At 46.7% G+C, this 23,986-nt stretch overlaps 3 protein-coding genes, 2 long non-coding RNA genes and 1 other non-coding gene across 10 annotated transcripts in view; 3 read left to right on the top strand and 3 right to left on the bottom strand.

Moving 5' to 3' along the window:
- The window catches only part of Pka-R2 (Protein kinase, cAMP-dependent, regulatory subunit type 2), a 32,153-nt gene extending 29,246 nt beyond the window's left edge, over positions 1 to 2,907 (top strand). The window contains exon 10 of one of the 2 annotated variants that reach the window (NM_165723.4): positions 176 to 2,907. In NM_165723.4, coding sequence (NP_724860.2) covers positions 176 to 306 — 131 coding nt within the window. In that variant the 3' untranslated portion in view covers positions 307 to 2,907. The remainder of the gene's footprint in view (positions 1 to 175) is intronic. The other variant, NM_078947.4, reaches the window with a different exon arrangement.
- Positions 2,908 to 3,237: 330 nt separating this feature from the next.
- On the bottom strand, positions 3,238 to 7,638 carry TER94 (Transitional endoplasmic reticulum 94). 4 transcript variants are annotated; one of them, NM_058021.4, is made up of 5 exons: positions 7,494 to 7,638; positions 6,224 to 6,326; positions 4,101 to 6,137; positions 3,880 to 4,034; positions 3,238 to 3,813 (listed from the first exon to the last, which is right to left on the bottom strand). In NM_058021.4, the coding sequence occupies exons 1-5, from the start codon at positions 7,508 to 7,510 to the stop codon at positions 3,720 to 3,722; spliced, it is 2,406 nt and encodes an 801-aa protein (NP_477369.1). In that variant the 5' UTR covers positions 7,511 to 7,638; the 3' UTR covers positions 3,238 to 3,719.
- On the top strand, positions 7,512 to 8,672 carry lncRNA:CR45324 (long non-coding RNA:CR45324). Its single transcript, NR_124494.1, has one exon. It is a non-coding gene; the product is annotated as a long non-coding RNA:CR45324 (long non-coding RNA).
- Positions 8,673 to 16,001: 7,329 nt separating this feature from the next.
- Positions 16,002 to 17,478, bottom strand: eve (even skipped). The gene is made up of 2 exons (NM_078946.4): positions 17,244 to 17,478; positions 16,002 to 17,172 (listed from the first exon to the last, which is right to left on the bottom strand). The coding sequence occupies exons 1-2, from the start codon at positions 17,380 to 17,382 to the stop codon at positions 16,181 to 16,183; spliced, it is 1,131 nt and encodes a 376-aa protein (NP_523670.2). The 5' UTR covers positions 17,383 to 17,478; the 3' UTR covers positions 16,002 to 16,180.
- On the top strand, positions 17,213 to 19,801 carry asRNA:CR43948 (antisense RNA:CR43948). The gene has a single exon (NR_073868.1).
- A 2,379-nt stretch (positions 19,802 to 22,180) lies between these two features.
- lncRNA:CR46455 (long non-coding RNA:CR46455) lies at positions 22,181 to 23,684 on the bottom strand. The gene has a single exon (NR_167846.1). It is a non-coding gene; the product is annotated as a long non-coding RNA:CR46455 (long non-coding RNA).
- Positions 23,685 to 23,986: the final 302 nt, after the last annotated feature.

Below are 23,986 nucleotides of genomic sequence, written 5' to 3'. Positions count from 1 at the left end.
ACTTATACTTATAATTGGATTTGGTGTGTGGTGTGGCTAATACATATGTTGTTTAATAAGTACCACTAAACAGCTAGTTCCCAAGAAATCCCAACATCCTCAGCATGCACTAAGTGTTTCAGATGCGTTTTATTAAGTTGATCTTAACTAATGATTATACCACTTTTTCATCTAGTCCTCGATGTCAAGGCCTTTGAGCGTTTGCTGGGTCCCTGCATGGATATTATGAAGCGCAACATTGACGACTACGAGTCGCAGTTGGTGAAGATATTCGGCAGCAAAAACAATATCACCGATACACGATAAAAAGTCTGAACAATCAACCAACCAACAAAACAACCAACCAAGCAACCAAGCAACCAACAACAACCACCACCATCAACAGCTAGAACACACGGCAACTGAAAGTGAAAGGTCACTTGCAGGCTTCTTAGGATTTTAATTTGTAACCATGTTTCTTTCTAATTGAGCAACTCTACGGACAGCAGATAAGAGCAGATCACAAGCCACAGCAATGCACAAATACCAAACAAAACACAAGGACACAAAATCATTTAAACTTAATCATGAATAATTGATAATTGAAATTAATCTATAATACTACGATAATAATGATTATGATGATGATGAGATAGTGTTGATCATGTTGGGAAGAAGCTTCGCCATGTTTCTTATCCAAAACAGAAAAGCAAGCAAGCTGGCGAGTTAAGCAAGAATTGTATTGTATGTATTTAGCAATTGTAATTTGTAATGTATTTAATTCGGCAAAACTGAATTCAAATGCAATCAGCAAAGAGAAGCAACAACAAACGATTGGCTCAACGGAAATGTTAAAAATACTAATTTAAGTTTTGTTTATTCATAACTTTTTGTTATCCATTGATTTATTCATAATTTAGAAAATAACGCAATCACTTGTTTCATTGGCTGCTAGTTACTGATAAGCGAAAAGTAAGCAAAATATATCAAATAAGAGCAAATAGAACACACAAACACACGCGCACACACACACACATCAGCTAAGTTCCCACATCAATCGGGAGATACTTACCCCAGAATCGAAAAGTATTCGCTTGGGGAACCCCAAAACCAACAACCAATTAATGTTTGTATGTAACTAGTCTATGTACTAAGAAGCATCGGAGAGTGGGAAAGATATCAGATTTGCAGGTCCCCGAGATGATGAAGGCTTTCCACTTCCTAAAGCGATCTCACAATAGGCACACGAGGATGTTATTTTGTTATTCAGTTCTCGAAGCGGAACGAAATGAAAACAAATATGTAATGCTAAAGGCACAATCAATACGTTGCATGGGATCAACTTAGAAAACTTTGAGAAAAACTAGCGAAAAATACGAAAATTAGAGCTGAGAGCGCGGGTTGAGAACGGGAAAAGGAAAAGTGGAGTGCACCAGCGCACCAGGGGATAATTGCTTAGACCGCTTTTCGATATATCCATATATGTATTTATATCCTTTATATCCTTTTTCGGGCCACGGCGAAAACGAATCAAAGCAATATCGATGGCCTGGATAATGTGTACTTAGTATGTCCCACTGTTTTTGTTGCTGTTCAATACCTGTACTACTACCCTATACCTAAAAACATACCTATATCTCTATTTATATAACTGAATGAGCTTAAACTATGGTAACGCCTAAACCTAAATCTAAATCTAAACGACTCCAACTACTTTATATGAGTGTAACCGTATTGTTTTGAACAAACAGCGTAACTAAACAAATCGTAGAGGGATAATCAATGAACTTGCATAAATACGTAGGTATAATATTAAATTAAATTAAATTAAAACAATTCAACTGGCATACCAACAGTCGACAGGTGTTCAAAGCTAAAAGAAACTACATATAAAGAAACCGAAAATATCATATGTGTAAAATTGTATGGCTGCTGCAAGAAGTTAAAATTGCCAGCATGGAATAATACAACTAAAGTATATAAAAGTATGTTTTTAATCTTAATTGGTGTCTAGTCTATGTTCAAGACTTTAAAGCAACAAATTCTTGGAAATTTTCGAAACAAAAAGAACGCGAGGAGATGAGTTCGAGAAAAACATAAATAATAACAATTATATCAAGCGATTAAAGTTATAGAAATTAATTAAGGTGCAGAAAGTGCTGGCCATTTTCTTCCACAAACCAACAACCACAACACGCACACACACTCCACCCAATACAACAACACACACGCACACACACAAGCCATGTTGAATACTGTCATCAAGCAAAGCTCAAAAAAATAAAAGAATATTTAAAAAATCGTTGAAATCACCGATGACAAGCTCTAAATGCGCAAACTTCAAATTAAAGTCACAGATGAAAGAGTTCATTAAATACAAAAATAGTAAAGCCTATTCGTATTTTAACTGTTGTGTTGTAATTATGCATAAAGCGTATTAATTATGTATGTGTAACAAAAATATAAGAGAAAAACAAATACAAACGAAAAGAAAAGAAAAACAAATAAAGAGTATGTATTACTAAACAAAACAAAAGCATATTTGCAGAATTGAAGGTGTAGACACTGAGAGAAAAGGAAGCACACATTTCATTTAAATTAAGCGCCGAAGAAGCTGCAATAACGCATTAAAAAGCCAATCAAATTCAAAGTTTCCTGCTTTTGCCATTAACATTATTATTAATATTATTTCCCTTATTATCATTTACCGATGCCAAAACATTGATTTAATTAACGAGCGGTTAAAAGAATGGCAAAGAAAGTTTATTTATAAGACCGAAGCGATAATGATTATTTAAATATGAAAGAATTCAACTAACTTCATATTAAGATGTCCTTGTTATGTCGCAAAGAATTAATAAAAATAAAAGTGAAAAAACAATTGAAAACCAGAAAAAGCAAACATGACGAATTAATACAAGTTTAATAAATGCGATAAAACAAATGAAATGATATTTTCAAATGGGAACAGTATGGATTTGGTTAGTACTCTTGATGACTAAATTGGACTTGCAGAAATCGAGGCACGAAGACATATTTTTTCACTGCACTCATACGAGTACCGACCAATTTAATTTATTACGCATTTTATTGCACTGTGGCCAATGATCAGTTAAAATAAAGCAACGTTCCACTTTGCTAGTGAACCTTATCAAAAATAAATAATTGATTATGTAACTCTTGCTCTTTAATCTCAACACCCAATTACCTCGTTGCGTCTATTTTTCAATATTTCTTCAATTTAAAGCACATGATTTTGTTGAATTTATAATTTTTATTCACTTAAAAATGTAGCTCCAAATACACTTATAATTTTACGGTGTTTAATATATGTATTTATCTTTAAATGTATGTGTGTATGTGTATCGTTAATAATTATGTTTATAGAAACTCATATATCGGAGCCACTCTACCGACAATGCACGAATGATTAGTGTGAGGCGCGGAATAGTTCGCCAATTAAAATGGTTTCGGATTAGGCGAGCCCAAATCCAAATGGGAACCTTCTCCTACTGCACGTATCCGCGACCAAGAGTAAGGATGGTATCAAAGAAGTGAATATTGAATCGGGTATGTCATCTGATTTCGCCATCGGCTGGATGTCTTAGCCAATGGTTGCTGTAGTAAGTTACCGCGTCCAGGATGCGAATGTGATTGGTTTTGCTTGCTCGGTTTTACGGAAAAAATTCATTTAAAAAGTTCCATTTTGTGGTTTTGTTTTGCGGTGTAAAACTAGAAATCTAACTGTAAAGATCATCGTCGCCGTTGTCGCCGGGCGAGTTAACTGGCAAGTTGTTACCAGATCCTGAGGTGTTGCCGGTTTGACCGGGGAATCTGCAATAACATATACACTATCATCAGTAACCTGGATTCCAACAAGAAATGCCTTTCAATTCTCACCTGAAGTTCTGTCCGAATCCACGGGACTGCTGCAAAGTCTGGGCAAACATCTCGTACTTCCTGATGTCATTATCGGACACCGAACGGCGAGCGAACTTCATGGCCTCCTCGAAGTGGGCGCTAGTAATCTCCGGCACTGGATCGTCCTCGTCCATCTGATTATATGGGTAAATAGTCAAACATAAACATTCTTATTTTTTGCGCTAAGCTAAATGACTTACGTCCATCGCGGAGTTCTGATTTTCGGCGCGCTCCTTCTCGCGACGAATTTCAGCCTCGATGGCCTGTCGGATGGCCAGCTTGCAAGCCCGCTGGCAGATCTCGGTCAGATCGGCGCCAGAGAAGCCCTGCGTCACCTTGGCGATGTAGGTAAGGTCTACTTCCTTGGCCAGCGGCGACTTGCGCAAGTTAGCCTTCAGGATAGCCTCACGCGATTTGTCGTCGGGCAGCGGAATATAGATCAACTGATCCAGACGGCCCGGACGGAGGATGGCCGGATCGATAATGTCCGGGCGATTGGTGGCTCCGATGATGAACACATTCTTCTTGGCTCCCATGCCATCCATTTCGGTAAGGATCTGATTGATCACACGATCAGCGGCGCCGCCAGCATCGCCGACATTACCGCCACGGGCTTTGGCGATCGAGTCCAGCTCGTCGAAGAAGAGCACACAAGGAGCCGCCGAGCGGGCCTTATCGAAGATGTCGCGCACGTTGGCCTCAGACTCGCCGAACCACATGGTCAGCAGTTCGGGACCCTTGACTGAGATGAAGTTCGCCTGGCACTCGTTGGCAATGGCCTTGGCCAGCAGCGTCTTACCGCAACCAGGGGGTCCGTAGAAAAGGACACCGCGACTGGGCTGCATGCCAAACTTCAAGAACTTGTCCGGATGCTCCACTGGGTATTGCACCAGCTCCTGCAATTCCTTCTTGACGCTCTCCAGACCTCCGATGTCTGTCCAGGTGGTGTTGGGCACCTCAACAACAGTTTCACGCAGCGCCGATGGACTGGACTTGGTCATAGCGTAGCGGAAGTTCTCCATTGTCACGGCCAGCGACGCCAGCACCTCGGCATCGATCTTATCGTCTTCCAAATCGATGAGGTCCATCTTCTCACGGATTTGCTGAAGGGCAGCCTCAGAGCAGAGTGAAGCCAGATCAGCGCCCACATGTCCGTGGGATTCGGCAGCAATCTGCTCCAGGTCAACATCATCATGCAGCTTCATGTTCTTGGTGTGAATGCGCAGCACCTCCAGCCGTCCAGTGGCATCTGGAATGCCGATGTCAATCTCACGATCAAAACGTCCAAAGCGACGCAGGGCCGGGTCAATGGAGTTGGGCCTGTTGGTAGCAGCCATAACGATCAGATGGGAGCTCTTCTTCATGCCATCCATCAGGGTCAAAAGCTGCGACACAATGCGACGCTCCACCTCACCGTGGGTCTTGTCACGCTTGGGGGCAATAGCGTCGATCTCATCGATGAAGATGATAGCCGGCGAGTTTTTCTCGGCTTCCTCGAAGGCCTTGCGCAGATTCGATTCCGACTCTCCGGCCAGTTTGGACATGATCTCCGGTCCGTTAATCAGGAAGAAAAAGGCTCCGGTCTCGTTGGCCACAGCCCTGGCAATCAGGGTCTTACCGGTACCCGGGGGACCGTACATAAGAATACCACGCGGTGGCTTCACACCAATGGCCTTGAAGAGCGATGGATGCCGCAAAGGCAACTCAACCATCTCCTTGATCTGGGCCAGCTGCTTGCGGCAACCACCGATATCATCGTAGCCAACGGCGTTTAGGGACTCCTCCTCCTCCTCGCGCTTAATTGGATCACCGTCGCAGAAGATTACCGTCTCGGGAGCTACGATGCAGTAGGGCTCCGGGTCGGTCAGCACCACCTTGAACTCAATAGGACGCATGGCGGCGCGCACAATAAAGTTGTCGCCCATGTGGATTGGCCGATAGGCCTCTAGGAAGTACGGCTTCAGATAGATCTCGAACAGGTTGCCGGTAACGCCTTCGGTGCTTTCGTCGATGGGCAGGATGCGCACCCGTTTGCCGTACTTGACGTCCGGGCAGGACTGCACGGAAACCACATCTGAAAGATGGACGCACAGGTTGTTGCGCACCACGCGGTTCATGCGGATCTTCTCGTCGGGACAGGTGTCGTCCGAGAGCACGATGCACACCGTCTCCTTTCGGCGCTTGCCCTTCAGAATCACGGTGTCGCCACGGAAGAGCTGCAGCTCATCCATCTTCGCCTGATATAGTTTAAGGGGGAAAAAGAACAGCCAAGTCATGTGAATTAGCCATGCGATGACGTGGCCTTTGGGAGAGTGAATCTTACCTGCGATAGCGACACCACAGAGTTGTCGTCATTCTGCGCCTCTTCCACAATCAGTCGGTTGGGACGGTCCTTGCGCTTCAGGATCGCCGTAGCCAGATCTTCACTGTAGGGTAGAAGAAAAAAGCATCGCGTAAGACTCGTCGCTAAAGAAATATCTTATGTCTTATATATAATTTGGCCTAACCGCTTATCGAACGAGTCTTTCGGCTTCATTTTCTCATCCTGCTCGCTGTGATATCCCCGCATAAAGTCCCTCGTATCCCCATCATGATCCATCTTATCGTTCTTGCCGCCAGACATTGTTTTTTTTGTTTTTTTTTTTGTTTTTTTGGATTGCCTTTTTTGTTAGTTTTGATAAATTTATGGAAACTACTTTCACTAGTAATACGGAATGGAACTAAGCATCTGGATAATTAGGCCTGCCGAATCATTTTTCGTTGCTAACGTGATGATGTCGATCAATCTTTATTGATAGATTTTTGAACATAAAAGGTTATCACCCTATATCGTTCATAAAAATCTATATTAATCGGAATAATAGTACAATTGTTTATTGTCTTTAGTTATAAAAGTATGTTTGTATTTCTTGTATTCGATGCCAACTTTTTTGGCGCCATTTGTTATAATAATTTCTAAACTTTGAGGTAAATTATGCATTTATTGTTACTTAAACGATATGTTTTTTTTTACTTCTGGCGAGTTGAGGGAGCACAAAGACTTTTCTAGAATTAATGCAATATCAAAAAAGGTATTACTAATAGGTAGCATTGAAATAAGTGGTTTCGGCATATAGTTTAGGATTTTCGCGATTTATTATAGAAATAGCTGCCATATATGTATGCAGTATTGTTTTTCGTATCCAAAGTTATAACTACAACAACCGGAAAATTGTATCCTCCAGCAAAGGATGACTTGTATTTTTGGGACAACAAAGGGAAATCGTAAGTTTTCAAGCGGCAACAACAACTGCAAGGGCAGTAACACCAACAACAACAACAACGTACTGCAAATGGCGATTCTCGCTGGCGTTTTTTTTTCTTCGGTTTTTAGGTTTGCCCTAGTTTCGCAACATTTTGCAACCGAGCAGTGGAAAAGTCGCGGTAAATGTCTTTGTCTCGCGGAAATCGGCGAAAGCCTTTCACAATTAAATAATAGTATGTCTGCGATGTGGCCCTTGCGTATTTTTTTCGGCTCAATGACTGAGCGAAATTTGTGAATTTCGACTTGGACCGACACAGTCGGCGCCTATTTCGGCGTCCAGTTCACTTACCCCTTGGAATCTGCCATGATAAACTAGTTGACGTTGAACTTTTTAACTTAATTGTACAATTCGGCGCGACTTGGACTATTCGTTGAGCTGGAAATCGGCACTTTTAGTCAAATTCAAAGATGAGGCAGCAGAAACAGATTGGTGATGTGCGTTACCGGACATTCATCGATTGGGCTTAGAAAATATCGATTACACGCTGCGATGGTTTGTAAAAGAAATTGAAGTGGCAACGCTAAAGGAAAGAGTGGCAATGTGTGCAGGTGCCTAACTTGGCTATGCTCGCTGGCAGATGATCGCTGCTATGAAGCCATGCGTGATAACGTAGCTGCTTACGTTTTTATTGAAAAAGTGCAGCATACTTTTCGGCTATGTCTATATCTAAAATATATGTAGGAAGTATGTAGAACTCAATCCGTCTATTTCACTTAGTTGTAGAAGTTTTGGTAGTAAGAAAAAATCTTCATTCATTCATTTCCCTAGAACACTCGGCCATCAACCTGTCCCTACAATAACTGCTCAATCGCAGCTTATGCTCGTAAAAACTTTTTAGTATTCATGGTTTTGGCATTAACGATGCCAATTATGGCAGCGTTTTATTTAGCTTTACTTTCAGTTTTATTTTTTAGTACTTAAGAGAGTGACAGCGACGTCGGCAGAGAGGAGAGCAGCGTCATTGGGCGTGGTCGCTGCCCCCAAAAGAATGGGAGCAAACTCCATAGAAACGCAGAACGAATTCAACCAATCGCCTGCAAGTCTCTTGTCTTCGAAGAGCGCCTGCGCAGAGAGCAAAAGAAAGTGGCGAGCGGAAACCAGTTTTTGTGACGATGAGGGTGACGATGAAGAGGAGTGGGGAGTCGGGGTGGCTGATAAAGATGGCCGTCGCCTTCCGCGGCGCAGGAAGCAGCGAAGAGCGGGGGGCAGGGCAGCGGAACCGCCTCAGACCCAAAGTCACAATTATGGGGCACTCATTCATTGCGGTGTATGATGCAAACAGCGCTCTCCTCGCTTTTCTCTCTTTTCCACCAAACTCTGCTGTACAGTCCGACGTCTTTAGCTCTGATTTATTCACACGATTTTTTGTTTTATTTTACTATCTTGATTCTGTATTATACTTATTGTGAAGATACTACTTGACAAGACGACAAACGGTGTAACTCCATTTATAAAAAATTGGTTAGTATTGAATATGCAAAGAAACGCTATGATATGTTTCAAAAGTCTTTATCCAGGTAATTAATTATTAACTAAGATGGAACGCATACTTTTTTGATTGAAAATTGTTTGCAAGCAAACATAATTTATTACCTTTATTGTTCTTTTGAGCAGCTATCAGCTAGCAATATTTTATGAAAAGGAAATGTTTTAATTAAGTTACATCCGGAGCCTGATAAATTATATGTACATATAAAACTTTGTATTTCAAATAGTCGATGTTTTTTACTTTTGGTTGCCCTTACGGAGGCTCGACTGTACACCTCGCATCTCCAATCCGTTTAATCAGGCGTCCAAGGAGCCGCACAACGGCGAGGATGGAGCGTTCTCCTAGTTGACGAGTTAACAGCAATTAGACGTCGACGCCTCACGCTGGATTCGCTTTATTGGAGGTTTATTGAGCGGAATCTGCAGCAGTCCCTCTGCTTGTCTTCGTTGTTGTAATTGTTTTTCGGGGGTGGATGGCCAACAGGGGAAAGGGGGATGCGGTGGTGGGCGATGGTGTCAGTTCACCCGCTGACATTAATTGGTTGTGTACGAGCCAATTTGGCGTAAAAGGCGCTAAATTGATTGCCCTGCGGTTTTAATCGATGCGCATTCATTCCAAATCACGCACATTTATCACCCGCTGAACCCCCGCCCCCTTTCCCTGGCAGGCAAGTCACCCACGCACCCCGCCCCTCCGCTCCCCACCCTAGATTTTCGGCATGAGATATAGAGTTAGATATGGAAGCTGAGTCACATCTGCGCTGTTTTATAATTGCCGGCAATTGCTGGCCATCCCGGGCAATTAACTGAAGTTGCAGAAATCAAAACAGAGCCTGCAGTTTTACGCAGCTTCTGGCGGTCGTGGAGATGCAGAGATTCTGGCCATATAAACCCGTTATATAACCGGTCCTTTAGTTTGACGGAATTCGCAATGCTACCTGGAAATCGCCGTCCTTTCGCCGTTTTTTGTCTTTGTTGTCCAGCAGTTACGCGGAAGTCGAAGCCGTTTTTTAGCCAACGGATTGGCAAGAGGTAAAAAGGATAATGCCAGGGATTCCGCGGAAGAGCCGCTCGTAGGGTTATGAAATTTTACGCAAGCTGCTGTAAGCGAATAGTCGAAGGACCCGTCAAGGACTCCCGGCGAACGGGACACAAAGGGGTTCTGTAGGCGGATGAAAGGATTTAGCAGGAAGTTCCTCGGGGCCTCGCAGGATGTCCATAATTGCACGCAATCAGCGCATAATCCCCGCATCATCTCCGCAATTTGGCAGAAGAAAAACTTGGCCCAAACAATGCAGCGAGTTATGGCTAAAAAAAAAACACATCGCCGGACAAAGGGAAATTTGCTGCCGACTTGTTGACTTTGCGGCCTTGGGATATCTGAATATCTGGGTATCCATGGGATGCGGAATTCAGCATTTGTGCAGGACAGGTATGCCGAAAGGATTTGATGCACCCGCCCCCGCGCATCAAAACGGGCAACTTAATTGCCAGAAATTCTCAAAACAAACGAAAACAAACAAATAAACAGAAGGGGGCGCGAAAGGATTGGATTTAGTTGACTTCGCTGACAATTAGCCCCTGAACCAGATTGACTTTCTGCGGATCATCTGGGGTAATCGCAGATAATCCCATTACCCCGGGCCAGTACCTCGCGACTCTGCCGCCTTCTCGGCGGAAGGATTAGGGGCGGACCCAGTGCAGAAGTCAGTTGCAAATGCGAAAGGATTAGAGATCGAAGATCAGAGATCTGTAGGCTGCAGGTCAGTCGGTGCAGTGTCCTCGGCGGTTTCTGCTGCGGGTTCCGCCCAGCCAGCACGCCCTAATCCGTCCACGCCTCGAAATTAATGCAAACATTTAGAAGGATTATCGCCCTAAAGGGGTTGACGGGATAGCAGGGGTACTGGACCTCGACTTGAACCTGGACCTGGTCCCGCTTCGGATGAACTGAGATGCGCGGGCAAGAGTTGGCCGGCCATAAAAGCATGATAGGATTGCTAATTCGCCGCTACTTGTTGCCCATTCTCTGGGCATTGTCCGCTGGCGGATTTGCCAATCTCGACTGCCACTTGGCTGCGGTTCCCGTGCATCCTTTCCTCATCTCCCTCTCCGCCAGGAGCGTATCAAAAGCCGCGGCACAATTATGCATTTCAGGGAAGTGATTAGGCCTCAGATTAGAGCCAAAGAGTTGACAATATTTGTGGATTTGTCTCGGACTTGCCGGGGATCAGTGGGCTCAGGTACGGATACAGTGCATCCTCCTGCTTATCATTACCGTGTTGTGCATATCCCGATTTCGATCCCAATTCCGATCCGTATTTAGATCAGCTCCGGTCGTTCAAGGACACCAGGAAGTCCTGCACTTCCGCGCCTCACCCATTAAAGGACAACTCCTCAAGTGGGCATCCAAAGGATCGCCGCGATCTCAATTAGCAGGCGCCATGGCTTCTCAAGGGCCCACCGGCAGTCAGTCAGTCAGACAAAAAACAGGGAAGATCGATAGGGGAAGCTGCAGATCCGGACTCGCAATAGATATGTATGCAACATACATATGTATATCTTAAGTGCCTGAGAACTGTGAAGTGAAGCAGCAATTATGTTGTCGTCGCTTTGATCTGCTGCCCGCCACTTGGAGATACAAATGCTGCTGCGGCTGCATCTGCGGCCGAACCACTCGCATCCCAAGACGATTTCCCTGTTTAAGCATTTTTTAATTGTATGCTAATTGATGGCATCCATGGGATGTGGGTATATTTTTGGCTGCCCCCGCTTCCGGATGCCCAACGACTCTCCCAGCCGCCAATGGGGATGAGTGGGAGCCATTTTGAGCAGCATCCCATTAAGAAGTTATTTATTCATCACAGCAACAGATATAGATACAGATACAGATACCCACACCCACACCCATAGTGAGATTTCCAGATATGAAGAGATACATACATTAGGCGAAAGCGCTTAGTGTTTTATGGAGGATTGAGGGCGTGGGCCATAAACGACTAATCCCGATTCCGGCTAAGATCGCGCAGATTCTTGATCGCTTGATTTTTAGCATGCTAAAAAGGACACGCATGCTGAAAGGACACACCAAGGACAGCAGGAGCGCACGCAAATGGCCTGTGAAAAATGAAGAAAAAATCGCAGCACGCAGATAACAATGCGGCAGGTCGAAGGTCACTCGATCGATCGATCGGTGGTTGTGGTGATCGTATTGCTGCCGTTGTCGGTTCCTTTGCCGTTGAAGGGCAGGGGTGGGGAGGGAGGTAGATCCAGCGGTCACGCCCATTAAGGGCGGCCTGACCTTGCTGGCCAGCAGTAATCTGCCTAATTTGCATGTCACTTGCTTTTTGTGGCCGTTAACAGCCGCCGGCGGTTTCTGATCAAACGTTGATCCCCCCCGCCAGCCGTGTGAATCTTCGGGGGAATCCTTCGAGCGGTGGGAGCTTTGAAGTGCTGAATGTCCTGCATCCTTCTCGGTACAGACAGACATTCTTAACCGGGTCAATTTACCGGACAACCTTGTGACTTTGTGACTTAGTTTTTTAGCCCGGCCCATTAACAGATCATTTGCCGACGAAAATGCCCGCTTTTTGTTCTGCTTTTTTTTTACGATTCGAACCCAGATCAGAGATTGTTGGAAAGTCAGATTTAAAAAATATTCCGCGCACCGCAGCGAGTCAATTTTTTTACGGCCCCTGGCCAAAAGGCAAGGTCAGCCAGGATTCTGACCATTCTGGCATTCTGTTCCGCTTCCGAATTCCGCGAAATGCGAATCTAGGCGGGCTGGCAGAAACCTGGAAACCTAAAAACTTGAAACTAGAACTAGAATTCCAATGCAGTTTTTTTATGCCGCCTAATTTTTATGGCCTAAAAAACGGAACCGATCCCAGGCGAATATCATCTCCGCCATAAAACGCCGTGTAGGTAATGCCCGCTGGACGAAAAAACTGAGAGCTGAGCGCAAAAAAGGACAATTGCCTGGCCGAGAACAAAGAGTCCTGCTCGAGGCGCGCCGTGAAATTCAAGAAAAAATGATTTCATTTTTTAGAATCAGTGCGCGAAATGTGAGCAGAGTCCTGGTCCTGGTCCTCCTGCGGCTTTACGACGGTCATTAAAGCCCCTAAAAAAATAACGCGAAAAAAACGAGAATTGTAAATCATGGATATGGAGGGTCGGCGGATAGTCCAGAGCCCAGAGCCCAGGGATCCTGGGTTCCAGGATACGTTTGTGAGTTTCGAGGGGCCGCGGCAAAGTCAAACCGCAATAAAGTTGACACGTCGTGCGCAGGATCGCAAATCCAGAGGTCCTGAACTGCGGAATCGGTAATCGCCAGTCCTTCGCCACATAATGTAACGTGCTCTATGTATCCGCATACGTATCTATCTGCCTCTGTATCTGTATCTGCATCTGTATCTATCGCTATGTGCGCCGAGCTGTGTGTATCCAGGACATGCGCAGAGCGTAGGAAACTCCGCCAGCAGACTGCTGGCCACACCAGTGATTGCCTCAATCATTCTAGTTTCATTATCTGGCCTGCGGATTTATAGCCCTCCAGCCCCAGCGCGGAGTGACCCGAAAAGCTGCAACTTTGGACAGCCGCAGCATCCATCAGGGCAATTGATTCGGGCGCTCCTCAACTGCCGCTTCCCATTTGGCTGGGCCATTTACAGTGAACCCTGACCAATTGGCGTCGCATTCGCAACACCCAGCAGAGACCACCCCCATGGTATGGAAATGCTGCGACTGTTGGCTAAACACGAGTTTGATTGTCGCGATTATCAGTGCGTTAATATCCATGAAAATGGATTGGCAGAATGGCTCGCATACGAGTCCGATAAACGGCGCATGGTCCGTTAATGGACAGCGTGCAAATTGGCAAATACCATGCCAATAAAGTATCTGAATCCGATTTCGATTCCGCGTCCGAAACCGAATCTCTGCCCCTCATGACGCATACACACACTAGATAGATGCTGTGTGTGCGAGAAACGTGTGAAATTATTTCAGTGCTGGCATCATCATTTTACAAAGATGTTTATTCATTCGCTGGCTGATTGCAAAACCCCTCATCTATTGGCAGGGTCATAAAGCATTTTCGACTTCGTTTAGCGCTCTCAGCTCTCGGACTGCAATTACCACGTGAATGGAGTATCGCAGTTTGGAGTATTCAGCTCTGGGAATCTCACTGGCTCTCTATGGCTAGGCATGGGATTGGATAACAACCAGATTCCCGGCTCCAGCCTCAGATCTCGCCGTGTCCACCGGCGGGAGATCCACCTCGCCTCGCCCTCTGATGATCACTTTATATTCATTGACAGTTAGTGTGAAATTCGTAGCTCATAAATCGATGGAGAGACCGAATTGCGGTCGTCTTGGCCACAAAAGCTGCCTTTTGTCGGCTCCGCAGCTGGTAAGAGGAGAGTTTGCGCCATAAACGCCCGATTCCGAGGTGCTAATTCACTATTAAAAGAAATCAGAAACAGAAACCGAAACCGAAACAGAAACCCATCCTCGACAATCCCTAGTTCCTCGCTCACCACTCATCACGCCCCAATAAAACTTAATTTTGTTTGCACATCATATGGTAAATGCGTAGAGCCTTGGCTCTTGAATAATGCATTGTTTCGTGGGAGAACTTCGCATGAAGTGGCACCCATTCATGGCTGTGTATCTAAGTATCTGAGTATCTGGGTATCTGGGCATCTGCGCGGTCATGTATCCACTGGATCGCAGCATTGATTGCCCCCATAAACGCTGGAAATATCGAGATTCTCGTTTCTTTGGCGGAGAATATGTCGAATTAGAGGCGAATGCCTAATTGATAATAATATCACACTTACTCCCTCGAAATCAGTTAACTCTTTTATGCCGCCGGACGAGCAGCTGTAGATGTGATATTCGGATTCATCAGTTCCCATCTGCCCTTTGGACAAACTAATCCTCTCGCCTGCCATTCGGGCAGCTAGTCGCATAATTTTGCAATAAACAACTTGATGATTTCTGGATTTCAACAAGCCTAATCCCTAATCCCCATATGATTAATTATCAACCTGCGCCACGTCGCGTCAACCACCCAGCAATCGGATTCCCCCGCCGGCAATCCTGCAGAGATTTCCTGTTTGGCTATTTTTTAATTTACTGTATCCGAATCTGCTGGGGAATTCCCCAGGGCGGAACCGTGGCGCGTATCTTTATTATCAAATCATAAAATGCTGCCACTTGTGTGTTCGCATCCCCCAAGTGAAAACACGAGACGAAACTCCGCAAAACACCAGCAAAGGAAAGGGGTGTGTGCGTGGCACTCCAACTGCAAGGATAACACTTCAAGGACCATTTTTTATGCCCATTTGGCTCGGCTGGCAAGTGTCAAAACATGTTTTGATGCCAGGCGCTCAATTAGATATTAGACACAGCCGGGATCAGGGGTGGCTGGCTGGGTGTATCAGCATCCGTGGCTGGTATCTACATCCTTGTGCCTCGCTCGCATCGTTTACCCATCGTTTATCCTGCCTTTGGGTTGACTCTCGTTTTTTAGCTGTGGGATTATGAGCAATTGACACCCCTTTACACCACGGCTGAGCAATTGAAACACATGTTTTGCACGGTAATTAAATTGGGATTTGATTCGAGAAGGACTCTACCACCAGCCCTCTCTCTCTCTCTCTCTGTCTCTTTCTCGCACTGGCTCGTCCTTCCGATGATTTCTCAATTATGACAATTGCCTGGCGATGGAGAAGAGAAAGCAAACATAAGGCCAGGACCAACAAACAAAAAAGTCACTCAACGGGTGAGGTGACAATTAATTAGCCGAGCCCAATGCAATCCGAGGACACCGAAATTGATTCCATTGGCAATGCAACCTGACGCGTGGCAGGGAGTGGGCCCAACTCCTCGCCAAGGTCGCCGCCCAGCGGGGTGGCTCTGCATTTGCAATGGGCCCTCCCGCTTGGATCCGTTCGGATCGCATTAATAAGCCATTGGCTTGTGCCAATCCCCCGTGGATGTTGTTCCCTTCCCCGCCGGTGCCGCATCGGGAACCCTTACTCCTGATTGTGGGTGGCCACTCCGAAGGACACTCGGCACGCTCTGCGGCTCTGCCGCTCTGCCGCTCTTCCGTTCGATTTGCCACAGTTTCCCTGGGAAGGTCAGCAGTCAGCAGCGCAGCTGTCCCGCCAGGTTTCTCCACAGCTAATCCAGAGAGCCAGGTCCATAAAAGCGATTCAGCTCAGGTATATGAATATATGTTGATATATATGTAGATAATACCAGGTACCAGGTAGTTCAAATAAACAGTGTGTGTCGTATAATTTTCAATGTTATTTTCGCATTTATTTCTTAATTTGATTTTGCGCCTTAATTATGACTACAATTAGCTACTCTACAATCTGTACAATCTTCGGGAATAAATAGATGAGGCTGACTAAGACTAGTTTGTACAATCTTTTGGGGGAGCATGGGGGGGGGGGAGAGAGTGTGTGTGGATCGCGGGCTTACGCCTCAGTCTTGTAGGGCTTGAAGAGCTTCGGCTTGGGCTCCGCAATCACAGTTGTCGTCGGCGGCGGCGACATGTCGGAGGCAGGCCGCTTGGCACTGGGCATCAGGAGGCCTGGAGCGGGCAGCGGGCTGGTGGTGGTCAGTGGAGCGGGAGCAGGAACTGATGGAGCGGATTGAGCCACTGGACTGCGGTCGAACACCTTGGCGTGATCGGATCCCACTGGCGAGAGCGACAGCGTGGAGGAGTGCGGCGATGACGACGACTGCAGATCCAGCGGCGGCGTCTGGGTCTTGGGCACACCCACACCCAGTCCGGTATAGCAGGTGGCGGAGGGCAGAGCGCCCAAAAGGCCGGCGGCACCGGCGGAGTACGACGATCCCGTTGCGCTGGATCCCATCATGTGCGGATGATGCATATGAGGACCAGCGGGATGTGGCGGCGCCGGGCGGGCGGGGATGTGGTAGGGCGTGTAGCGGTACTGTCCGTAGGGCGATGGATGGCCGGCATGTCCCGAGTGTCCGGGCATCTGCATTGTGGGCATCTGGGGCATGCCCATCGGGGGCATTCCGGTGGCCATCATCGGATTGGTGGCCACGGCAGCGGCGGCGGCAGCAGCGGCGGCAGCAGCGGGGGCGTAGGGCGGATAGGGCATGCCCACGCTGTTGGCGGCGGCCTGGAGGATGGAGGCGGCGAAGGCGGGATCGGAGTAGACGGCTGCGTAGGGCCAGGCGACGGCGATCCTCTGACGCTTGTCCTTCATGCGGCGGTTCTGGAACCACACCTTGATCGTGCTCTCCGGGAGGTTCAGCTGGGCGGCCAGTTCGCAGCGACGGGGACGGGACACGTAGTTCTCCTTGTAGAACTCCTTCTCCAAGCGACCCAGCTGGTCACGGGTGAAGGCGGTGCGATAGCGGCGTACCGACGGGTCGGCGGGAATCTCCGAGCCGCGGCTGCCGTTCAAGGAGTTATCCGGACTGGATAGGCATTCTGTTTTGGACAGAGGAAAGATTGGGTGTAAGTAACTCGTCACGTTTGCTCGGCTTTATCTTTAAACTTACCATTTGGCGAGGGAGGCGGTGTCTGGGGCTTGCCGTACTGGGTGGCCAAGAGGTCCACAACCAGGGGCTTCTGGTCCACGGGACTGGCGTCGTGATGGGCATGGTGGCTCTCCATGTTGTAGGTTCGGTATCCGTGCATGTTTGGTATGCGTCTTGTGATTCAAAGTTGGCTTATTCAGAGGATATTAACGAAGGCAGTTAGTTGTTGACTGTGCGGCGGTCACAGCTCGAGTGTGCTGCTCTCAGCCACCCCGCGCCCTTTTATACCGCTGCGCTCTGCAGGCAAATGGCCGCCGTCGCTGGGAGCGGCCAATCGCAGCGACCCAGGCAGGTGCGAGCGGGACAGCCTGAGCGGAACGGTGCTAATCGTGCGGTGCTGAGAGTGGATGCGCTGCTGTGCTCTCGGTGCTGAGCGGCGATAACGAGGCGGGACAAAGCGGAGGAGCAGGACCCGGAGCAGCGGGATGGAGCCGCGTTCTCTGCTCGGCAGGACCATGAGGAGGTCCTGGCCATGCTGGCCATGGCACTCCCGAGCTGGAGAGAGAGAGAGTTCCGATTTGGTATTCATAGCGGATGAGCGAATCTTTTGTCTCGCCCGCCCGCAGGCGGTTGCTCCGCAGGAGCGAGCGGGACGGGCGGGCCCCCTTAATAATGGGATTTTATCGGCTTCATCAAGAATGATATGGCATTATGCCGCTCAGTCGGGTCGGGTGGTGTGTGTTTGCCGGCAGAGAGTGTGTGTATCCCACTATATATTTGTATGTATGTATTATCGATCGCCTGCCAGCGAATTATTTGCGCTTTTATGAAGTCTTAATATTATGCCGCACGTTTAACAGCCCCACACTGCCATGGCTGCCATGACTTTCGGGTTTTGGGGGCTTCATCCACCCCGTTGGAGCGGCGGCAGGGGTGTCCAGCCATAACCATTTGGGAACTGCTGTAGCGAGATAATGGCCGCCCCTGCCCGCAGAACATGGAAAATGGAAAATGGGAACCCAGTTGCCGGGACTTAATTTGAAAAGTTTTCGGTTTCGTTGGGCAAAACATTTATTATGATGATATAATCATTCCCAGCGTACCAACTGTACCAGGACCGGGATAGTGCCTCCTCTTTTGGGCCAGCAAACCGGCCACTTGCCACTTGCGCAAGTTAGCTTGGAGGTTTGGCCAAAAAAATCGTGGGGTCCACCCACAACTACCTGCTGCCCGGCTCAAAACGGGTTAAGCTCGCGGATCAGGGCTAAGTCGGCGCAAAAAAATAACCCAGTTCGCTAGTCCGTTAATTGCGTTGCCTGGACCTGCGCGCCCCTAATCCCTTCGACATCATTATTATGTGTTTTTATGACTTTCTAATGAAAAGGACAAGGGATTGGGATTGGGATTGGGATCGGGCTAGGGATCGGGATTGGATTCCAAGTCAAGCCCTTGGCTAATCCCAGCAAACAAACAAACAAACGCCCGCAGAAGATGGCGATGGCTAGATCGGCGGAATGCCCTGACTTCGCAACCCGGTCTCGTTGTGCGATTATAGTCCAGGGTCCCTCGATTCCGTCTAAATGAAAGTATGGCACAGCGTGTTACCAAACTGCGACGATTGTTCAAGATGCTGCAATAAAGTCTAACTCGAAAGTGAAACGAGGACGAAAGCGAAACGCTGCAACTGCAATTGACTAATAATCTCGCTGATGGCAAACGGATTAACACGGCACACACAGCGAGAAACCAGGCCAGCTTTTCGATCTGTCCCAGTTACGGTTCGGGTTCCATTGTTATGCAGTACCGGGTAACCAGGAAGGATACCTCGCTCCTGCCAGTTACTTCAAATTATTGGGTTATATTGCGCCCGCAATTTGCATTGGCATTAACTCGCCCGGCATAGCCGCATCGCAACAACTCTACCTACTGGCCGACCTGGAAAAGGCCCACATGCAAGCCTTCTTGCCCCGGGAAAGGTTCAATTCTCGAGGTTCGGGGTTCAGGGCTAACAGCTCACAGCTCATAGCTCATAGCTCAAACCCTACCCACAAGCAACAACCTTGCCTATTGTCCACCTCCGCCGGCCTTTGTCTTTGACTCCGTCCGGAGAATGGACGCGAAACGACCGCTTGGGTTAAGTCGTCAAGCGAGGCTCTGCGGCAGCGACAGTAAATACCCTTTATGGCGATCGGGTGGGTTGGATTGGATTGGGATGGGTTGGATTGGCTTGGTTAGGCGAAAGTGTCCGCCGGCGGAAGTACCTTCCTCGTTTCAATACTCAATCCTCTATCTTCCATCTCGATCCGCAAACACTTTCGCATTTTCCCGGGCCGGCAATACCCGGAATATGGGAAGGCGAATCCCTGCCGATTGTTGCCGCTTTATTGCACATTCTGCACTCACAAAGCGCCGATCTCGCTGATTATGCCCGTCATCATGGCAAGTAAATGGCCAACACACTGGCCGGATTGTCCGCGCAATAGAAATGCCGGCAAAGATTCGCAAAACGCTGAGGAAAGGGCGGGAAAAAGGCAAAGGCAGTGCAAAAATTGGCAATAAAACGGCGAAAACGAGGGAATTATGCTTGATGATTGAGTAATTTCTGCCATAAAACAATTACAACAAAAAGGCCAAAATTTATGATGATTGCGCGGATTGGATGAGTTGGAATGGGTTGAGTAAGTGATTCAGCAAGGAGTCCTCGAAGTCCCATTCTTGGGAAGAGTGCCAGTTCAGTTTTTTACACAAAATTGGTCCAATAAATTTATAGATACTTGCAGGTACATTTTATTTGCTAAATTTATTAGTTGACATATGTATACATTTATACTTAAAATTTGTTTGGCAAACCTATTTCAGAAACCCCATGACAGATTCCCAAAAACATCTTATGTATATATTATTTCATTTTGAATAATTGCATAAAAATTCTGTTGACTTGCTTAATTAGTAGACCATTTGTTTCATTTTGGGGCTAATAAAGAGATGTATTTCTTAAAATTAAGCATAAATTGAGACTACACTCGCTTCAATACAAAAAGACTTTGATATTTCTAGTCAATTCGAACGATCTTGTGTTATTTTAAAAAGGCTATAACAAGGTATTTTTTAACTCCGCCTCACTTTACAACGATTTTGCCTTTCCATAGAAACCATCCCATTTGATGAGGAGATATTAGAGCACATCATCCCTCGAGTAAATGTGGTGGTTTCCATCCGCCACTTAAGACAGAACTGTGCACCCCGCACTCAAATGGCCATAAAATGTGAGGGGATGTATGAATGGCAACATAAGTAATTTAATTTTTAAACAATCGACGAATTAGCTGCATTTAGCAGTGGGCAATATAAAAAAAGCAGTGGAGGAATCTTGGGGCTTGCCTCGCGTTTTTAATGCTTACACAAATCCATTTCATTTGGTCTTCAGGAGCAGCGATTTTTATGGCACAACCTATTCACTTTTCTCAAGGGAAGAGCAAGGAAGGCAGCGAAATCGACCCAATGAAATTTCCAATAATTGCCAGAGACAAAACAAACTGGCATAATTTTGGACCCGAAGGAACGAGCTCGTAAAAACGTGAATGCCATCGCGGACAAACAAACACAAACAAACGGATCTTAAAAACGAGAGCAGTGCGAGTTATGGCCACAATTGCAGGTAAGTAGAGCGTTATAACCTTGTCCGCGTTTTTCCAGGAGCCCAATGAAAAGCCGTGAAGAATTAAAAAATTAGAGCAGTTCGCTGGGTTCGGGGAAAAAAACTAGCGCAGCGAAAAAAGCGCACAATGGGAACAAAAAACGTGATCTACTTTCCTAATACGGGCGACAAGGATCGCCGGCGAGGACCTCTCGCGGCAGGACACTCCCGTTCCGCGAACCGGATCGCCGGGACCCATAAAAATCTGCATATACCATAATTCCATACAGATTTCTGAGCCCGGAACAAAGAAGCTGGGAAATGGGAACGCGGCCATAAACCGTAAAGAGAGCACCGGGCACAAAAATCGGTCGGCCAAAACAAAAAACTGATCTAGTTTTCTAATGCAGCGAGGTCGCTCTCGATTTCGAGGATCCTTGTGTCCTCGTCGTCGCTTTTACTGCTGTTATCCTGCGGTTCCGCCGAAGGTGCACCAATAAAAAGGCGCGTCCGCTTTGCTAGTTTGCAGTTCCTAGTCCTACCTAGTTGTTTTTTTTTCGGCCCAATTTTTAGTGGAAATTCGAGCGGGCAATAAACTCACGCATGTCCTTCCGCATACTCTCCTGTCCCGGACAACGACTAACTGCCGTAATTAGGAGGTTTGTAGGGCAGGCATCGCGGGAATCGAGGGCTGCGAGACAGGCCCGGAAAAACTGACAATGGAAAAAACTCATAAAAAGAGCAACAAAGTGGCCCAGAAAGAAAAAAAATTGGCTCGCTTTTTGTCGAAACAAAAAGAGGCCACAAAAAGCGTCCACGAGCCGACTGTCCGCTCCTCACAATCGGGCCAAATAATTAGGTGAGCGATTGTCCGCTCTTTGTGCGGCCCAATGATTAGCGGTTTCTTTTTTAAGGATCGTCTTTTTGGACGGCCGGGATTTTTGGGCCAAGTAGCCCCGGGAAACCATCAATGAGGGCAGAGGCGAAATCTCGAAAGTAGAACACATCATGGCATAGATTAGGGCATCCATTTTTTACACTTACGTGGATTTTATTACCGTTTCTTATCTTAAAAAAACATAAATATTACACAAATACTACTACAAGAACATTATCGTGATTGTCAGCGTAATTTGATTATATTATCGTATGCTTTGTACTTTTATCATATTTGGAATTTGAGCTAAATCATACTCATATTATTGTACATGCCTCCTTTAATCCTTCCTATATATATCCTATAAAGAAAACAGAAACTGCCATGACTTACATCGCAGCAGTTAATAACTTAATAATTCACAAGTAAGAGCCTTGCAATGTTGAGAGGCCACCACATTGTGACCAACCCATCGAGGTACCTTTTTAGAGCCATGTAAACCATTCGATAGATGCAAATTGAGGCATCTGTGACAGAGCCGCCACGGGTGGCCAAATCAATCGGACACGTTTACTATAAATACAGCGCATTGCGGTCTCCGGGGCAATTCACTCGGTGCTGTGACCAATTTTGATTCGTACGAAGTCCAAAGAGCGGAGATGCGGAGAAGGAGCGAAGGAGCGAAGGAGCAGCAGGAGCTCGGGGTCAGATTCGCCAACAAACGCCGCTGGAAAGCCGCAGAGTGCAGGGTCAGAGGTCACGGGAGGGGGCAGCCGAACAGGACTCAAGACGCAGTCCAGCAAGAGAGCAGTAGCAGTAGTCCACCGCACTGACGAATCACATCAAAGTGGAACAGTGGACACTGAGACCAGGGCTCGGCCTCAGGGTCAGGCATCCTGCTAACAGACATGTCAAATCACAGGAAAACAACGACGACAGGACACAGTGCCGCCAAAGGAGCACAGGCATCAGGAGATAGGGAACTGCAGAGGAACAGGGACAGGCTGAGCAAGAGGGAGACGAAAATGGAAGAAGGTCCTGCGAAACAGCATCGACTCACCGCAGCAAATTCGCGCTGACTGTGCGAGAACAGCGGGGCACACCATAATATTTTGGTTGCTCGAAAAAATCTTCGGCTGGAGAACGGAGGACCCGACTTTCGGAGGAATTCCTCACTGCCCGGGCCCTTTATTGATGGGCAATTAGCCACGGTGAGTGGCGGTTTCGAGTGAGCTGCAGGACTCTGGCTACTCGGGCCCCGAATGGGACCCTACTCGCGTTGGATTCGCTCGGCAGGAGCAAACCCACAGCTTCAGTGGCGGCGTCGAGATATCTTCCTGTGTTTCCATCACCATCACCATTCCCATTCCTATGTCATCGTCTGTTTCTGTAAATTTGAGAAAATTAAGTCGTTCCGGTTGTGCCCGTTTTTAGGTGGTACTTCTGTAGCAATTTTATTTGTATCGTAGGTGTTGTATTTGTCAACATTTAGACTCTGCGACTCGGAAATCTGGACATTGCACACAGGACTTTTGGACTCTGGGCCGGCAGGCAGTGGCAGCGGATTAGCCGATTTGTGGGTACGGATTCGAAATGCCTACTGCAGCACTAATTGGGCCGCTCTCTGTGCGAAGGGATGCGGATGCAGGATGAACGGATGGATGGATGGCTAGCTTGTGGGATGGCCAGGGGGTGTTTTAAGGATGCGTTTATCTGCGCTGAGGATGTGCTAATTTTTTACTCAGCAGACCTTGCTGCGAGCAGAAATTGAGCACTGAGTGCGCAGGGTGGGGGTGAATTGAATCAACTTTGAATGACTTTGGTTCCTTCGGATTTTTTCAATAGATTAGGATGGACTTTTACCATTCAAAATACAATACTATTAATCTTAAAAGTTACTTATGTTACTTAAGCAAATTAAGCGGTTAAGTGGAGTCCAAATGGCGGTCAACATTTATATGTAGAAATAAATTCGTAAATTCGTAAATTCGATAAACTTATAAGGTGTTTTGATTATTTCTAATATTTGTTAGATAAGATGAATAATTTATACTCTATTTTATATACAGTGAACCCAATTTTTATTTACATATGTGTATGCCCGACTCATGTGGGAAAAATGTAAGTAACGTAGCTCAAACGCAATCTCAAAAGTATGCAACACTTTCTCAAATTACGTAAGCAGCTCTCGTAGACATACGCTCACATCAGTGAGCTCCTGTCAGCCAGTAAACATGTCCCTTTATCTGG

This window comes from Drosophila melanogaster, chromosome 2R (assembly GCF_000001215.4).
Source record: "Drosophila melanogaster chromosome 2R".
Taxonomy (NCBI): Eukaryota; Metazoa; Arthropoda; class Insecta; order Diptera; family Drosophilidae; genus Drosophila; species Drosophila melanogaster.
Note: the sequence above shows the minus strand (reverse complement) of the source record. Positions and strands in the feature narration are given on the sequence as shown.

Excerpts from the sequence above, each read along its gene's own strand:
- TER94 (NM_001103779.2), bottom strand. The coding sequence starts at position 6,499 with ATGGATCATGATGGGGATACGAGGGACTTTATGCGGGGATATCACAGC. Across the intron at positions 6,327-6,407 it reads AAAGACTCGTTCGATAAGCG|TGAAGATCTGGCTACGGCGA; the intron begins GTTAGGCCAAAT and ends TCTACCCTACAG. Across the intron at positions 3,814-3,879 it reads GGATTCGGACAGAACTTCAG|ATTCCCCGGTCAAACCGGCA; the intron begins GTGAGAATTGAA and ends ATGTTATTGCAG.
- eve (NM_078946.4), bottom strand. The coding sequence starts at position 17,382 with ATGCACGGATACCGAACCTACAACATGGAGAGCCACCATGCCCATCAC. Across the intron at positions 17,173-17,243 it reads ACCGCCTCCCTCGCCAAATG|AATGCCTATCCAGTCCGGAT; the intron begins GTAAGTTTAAAG and ends TGTCCAAAACAG.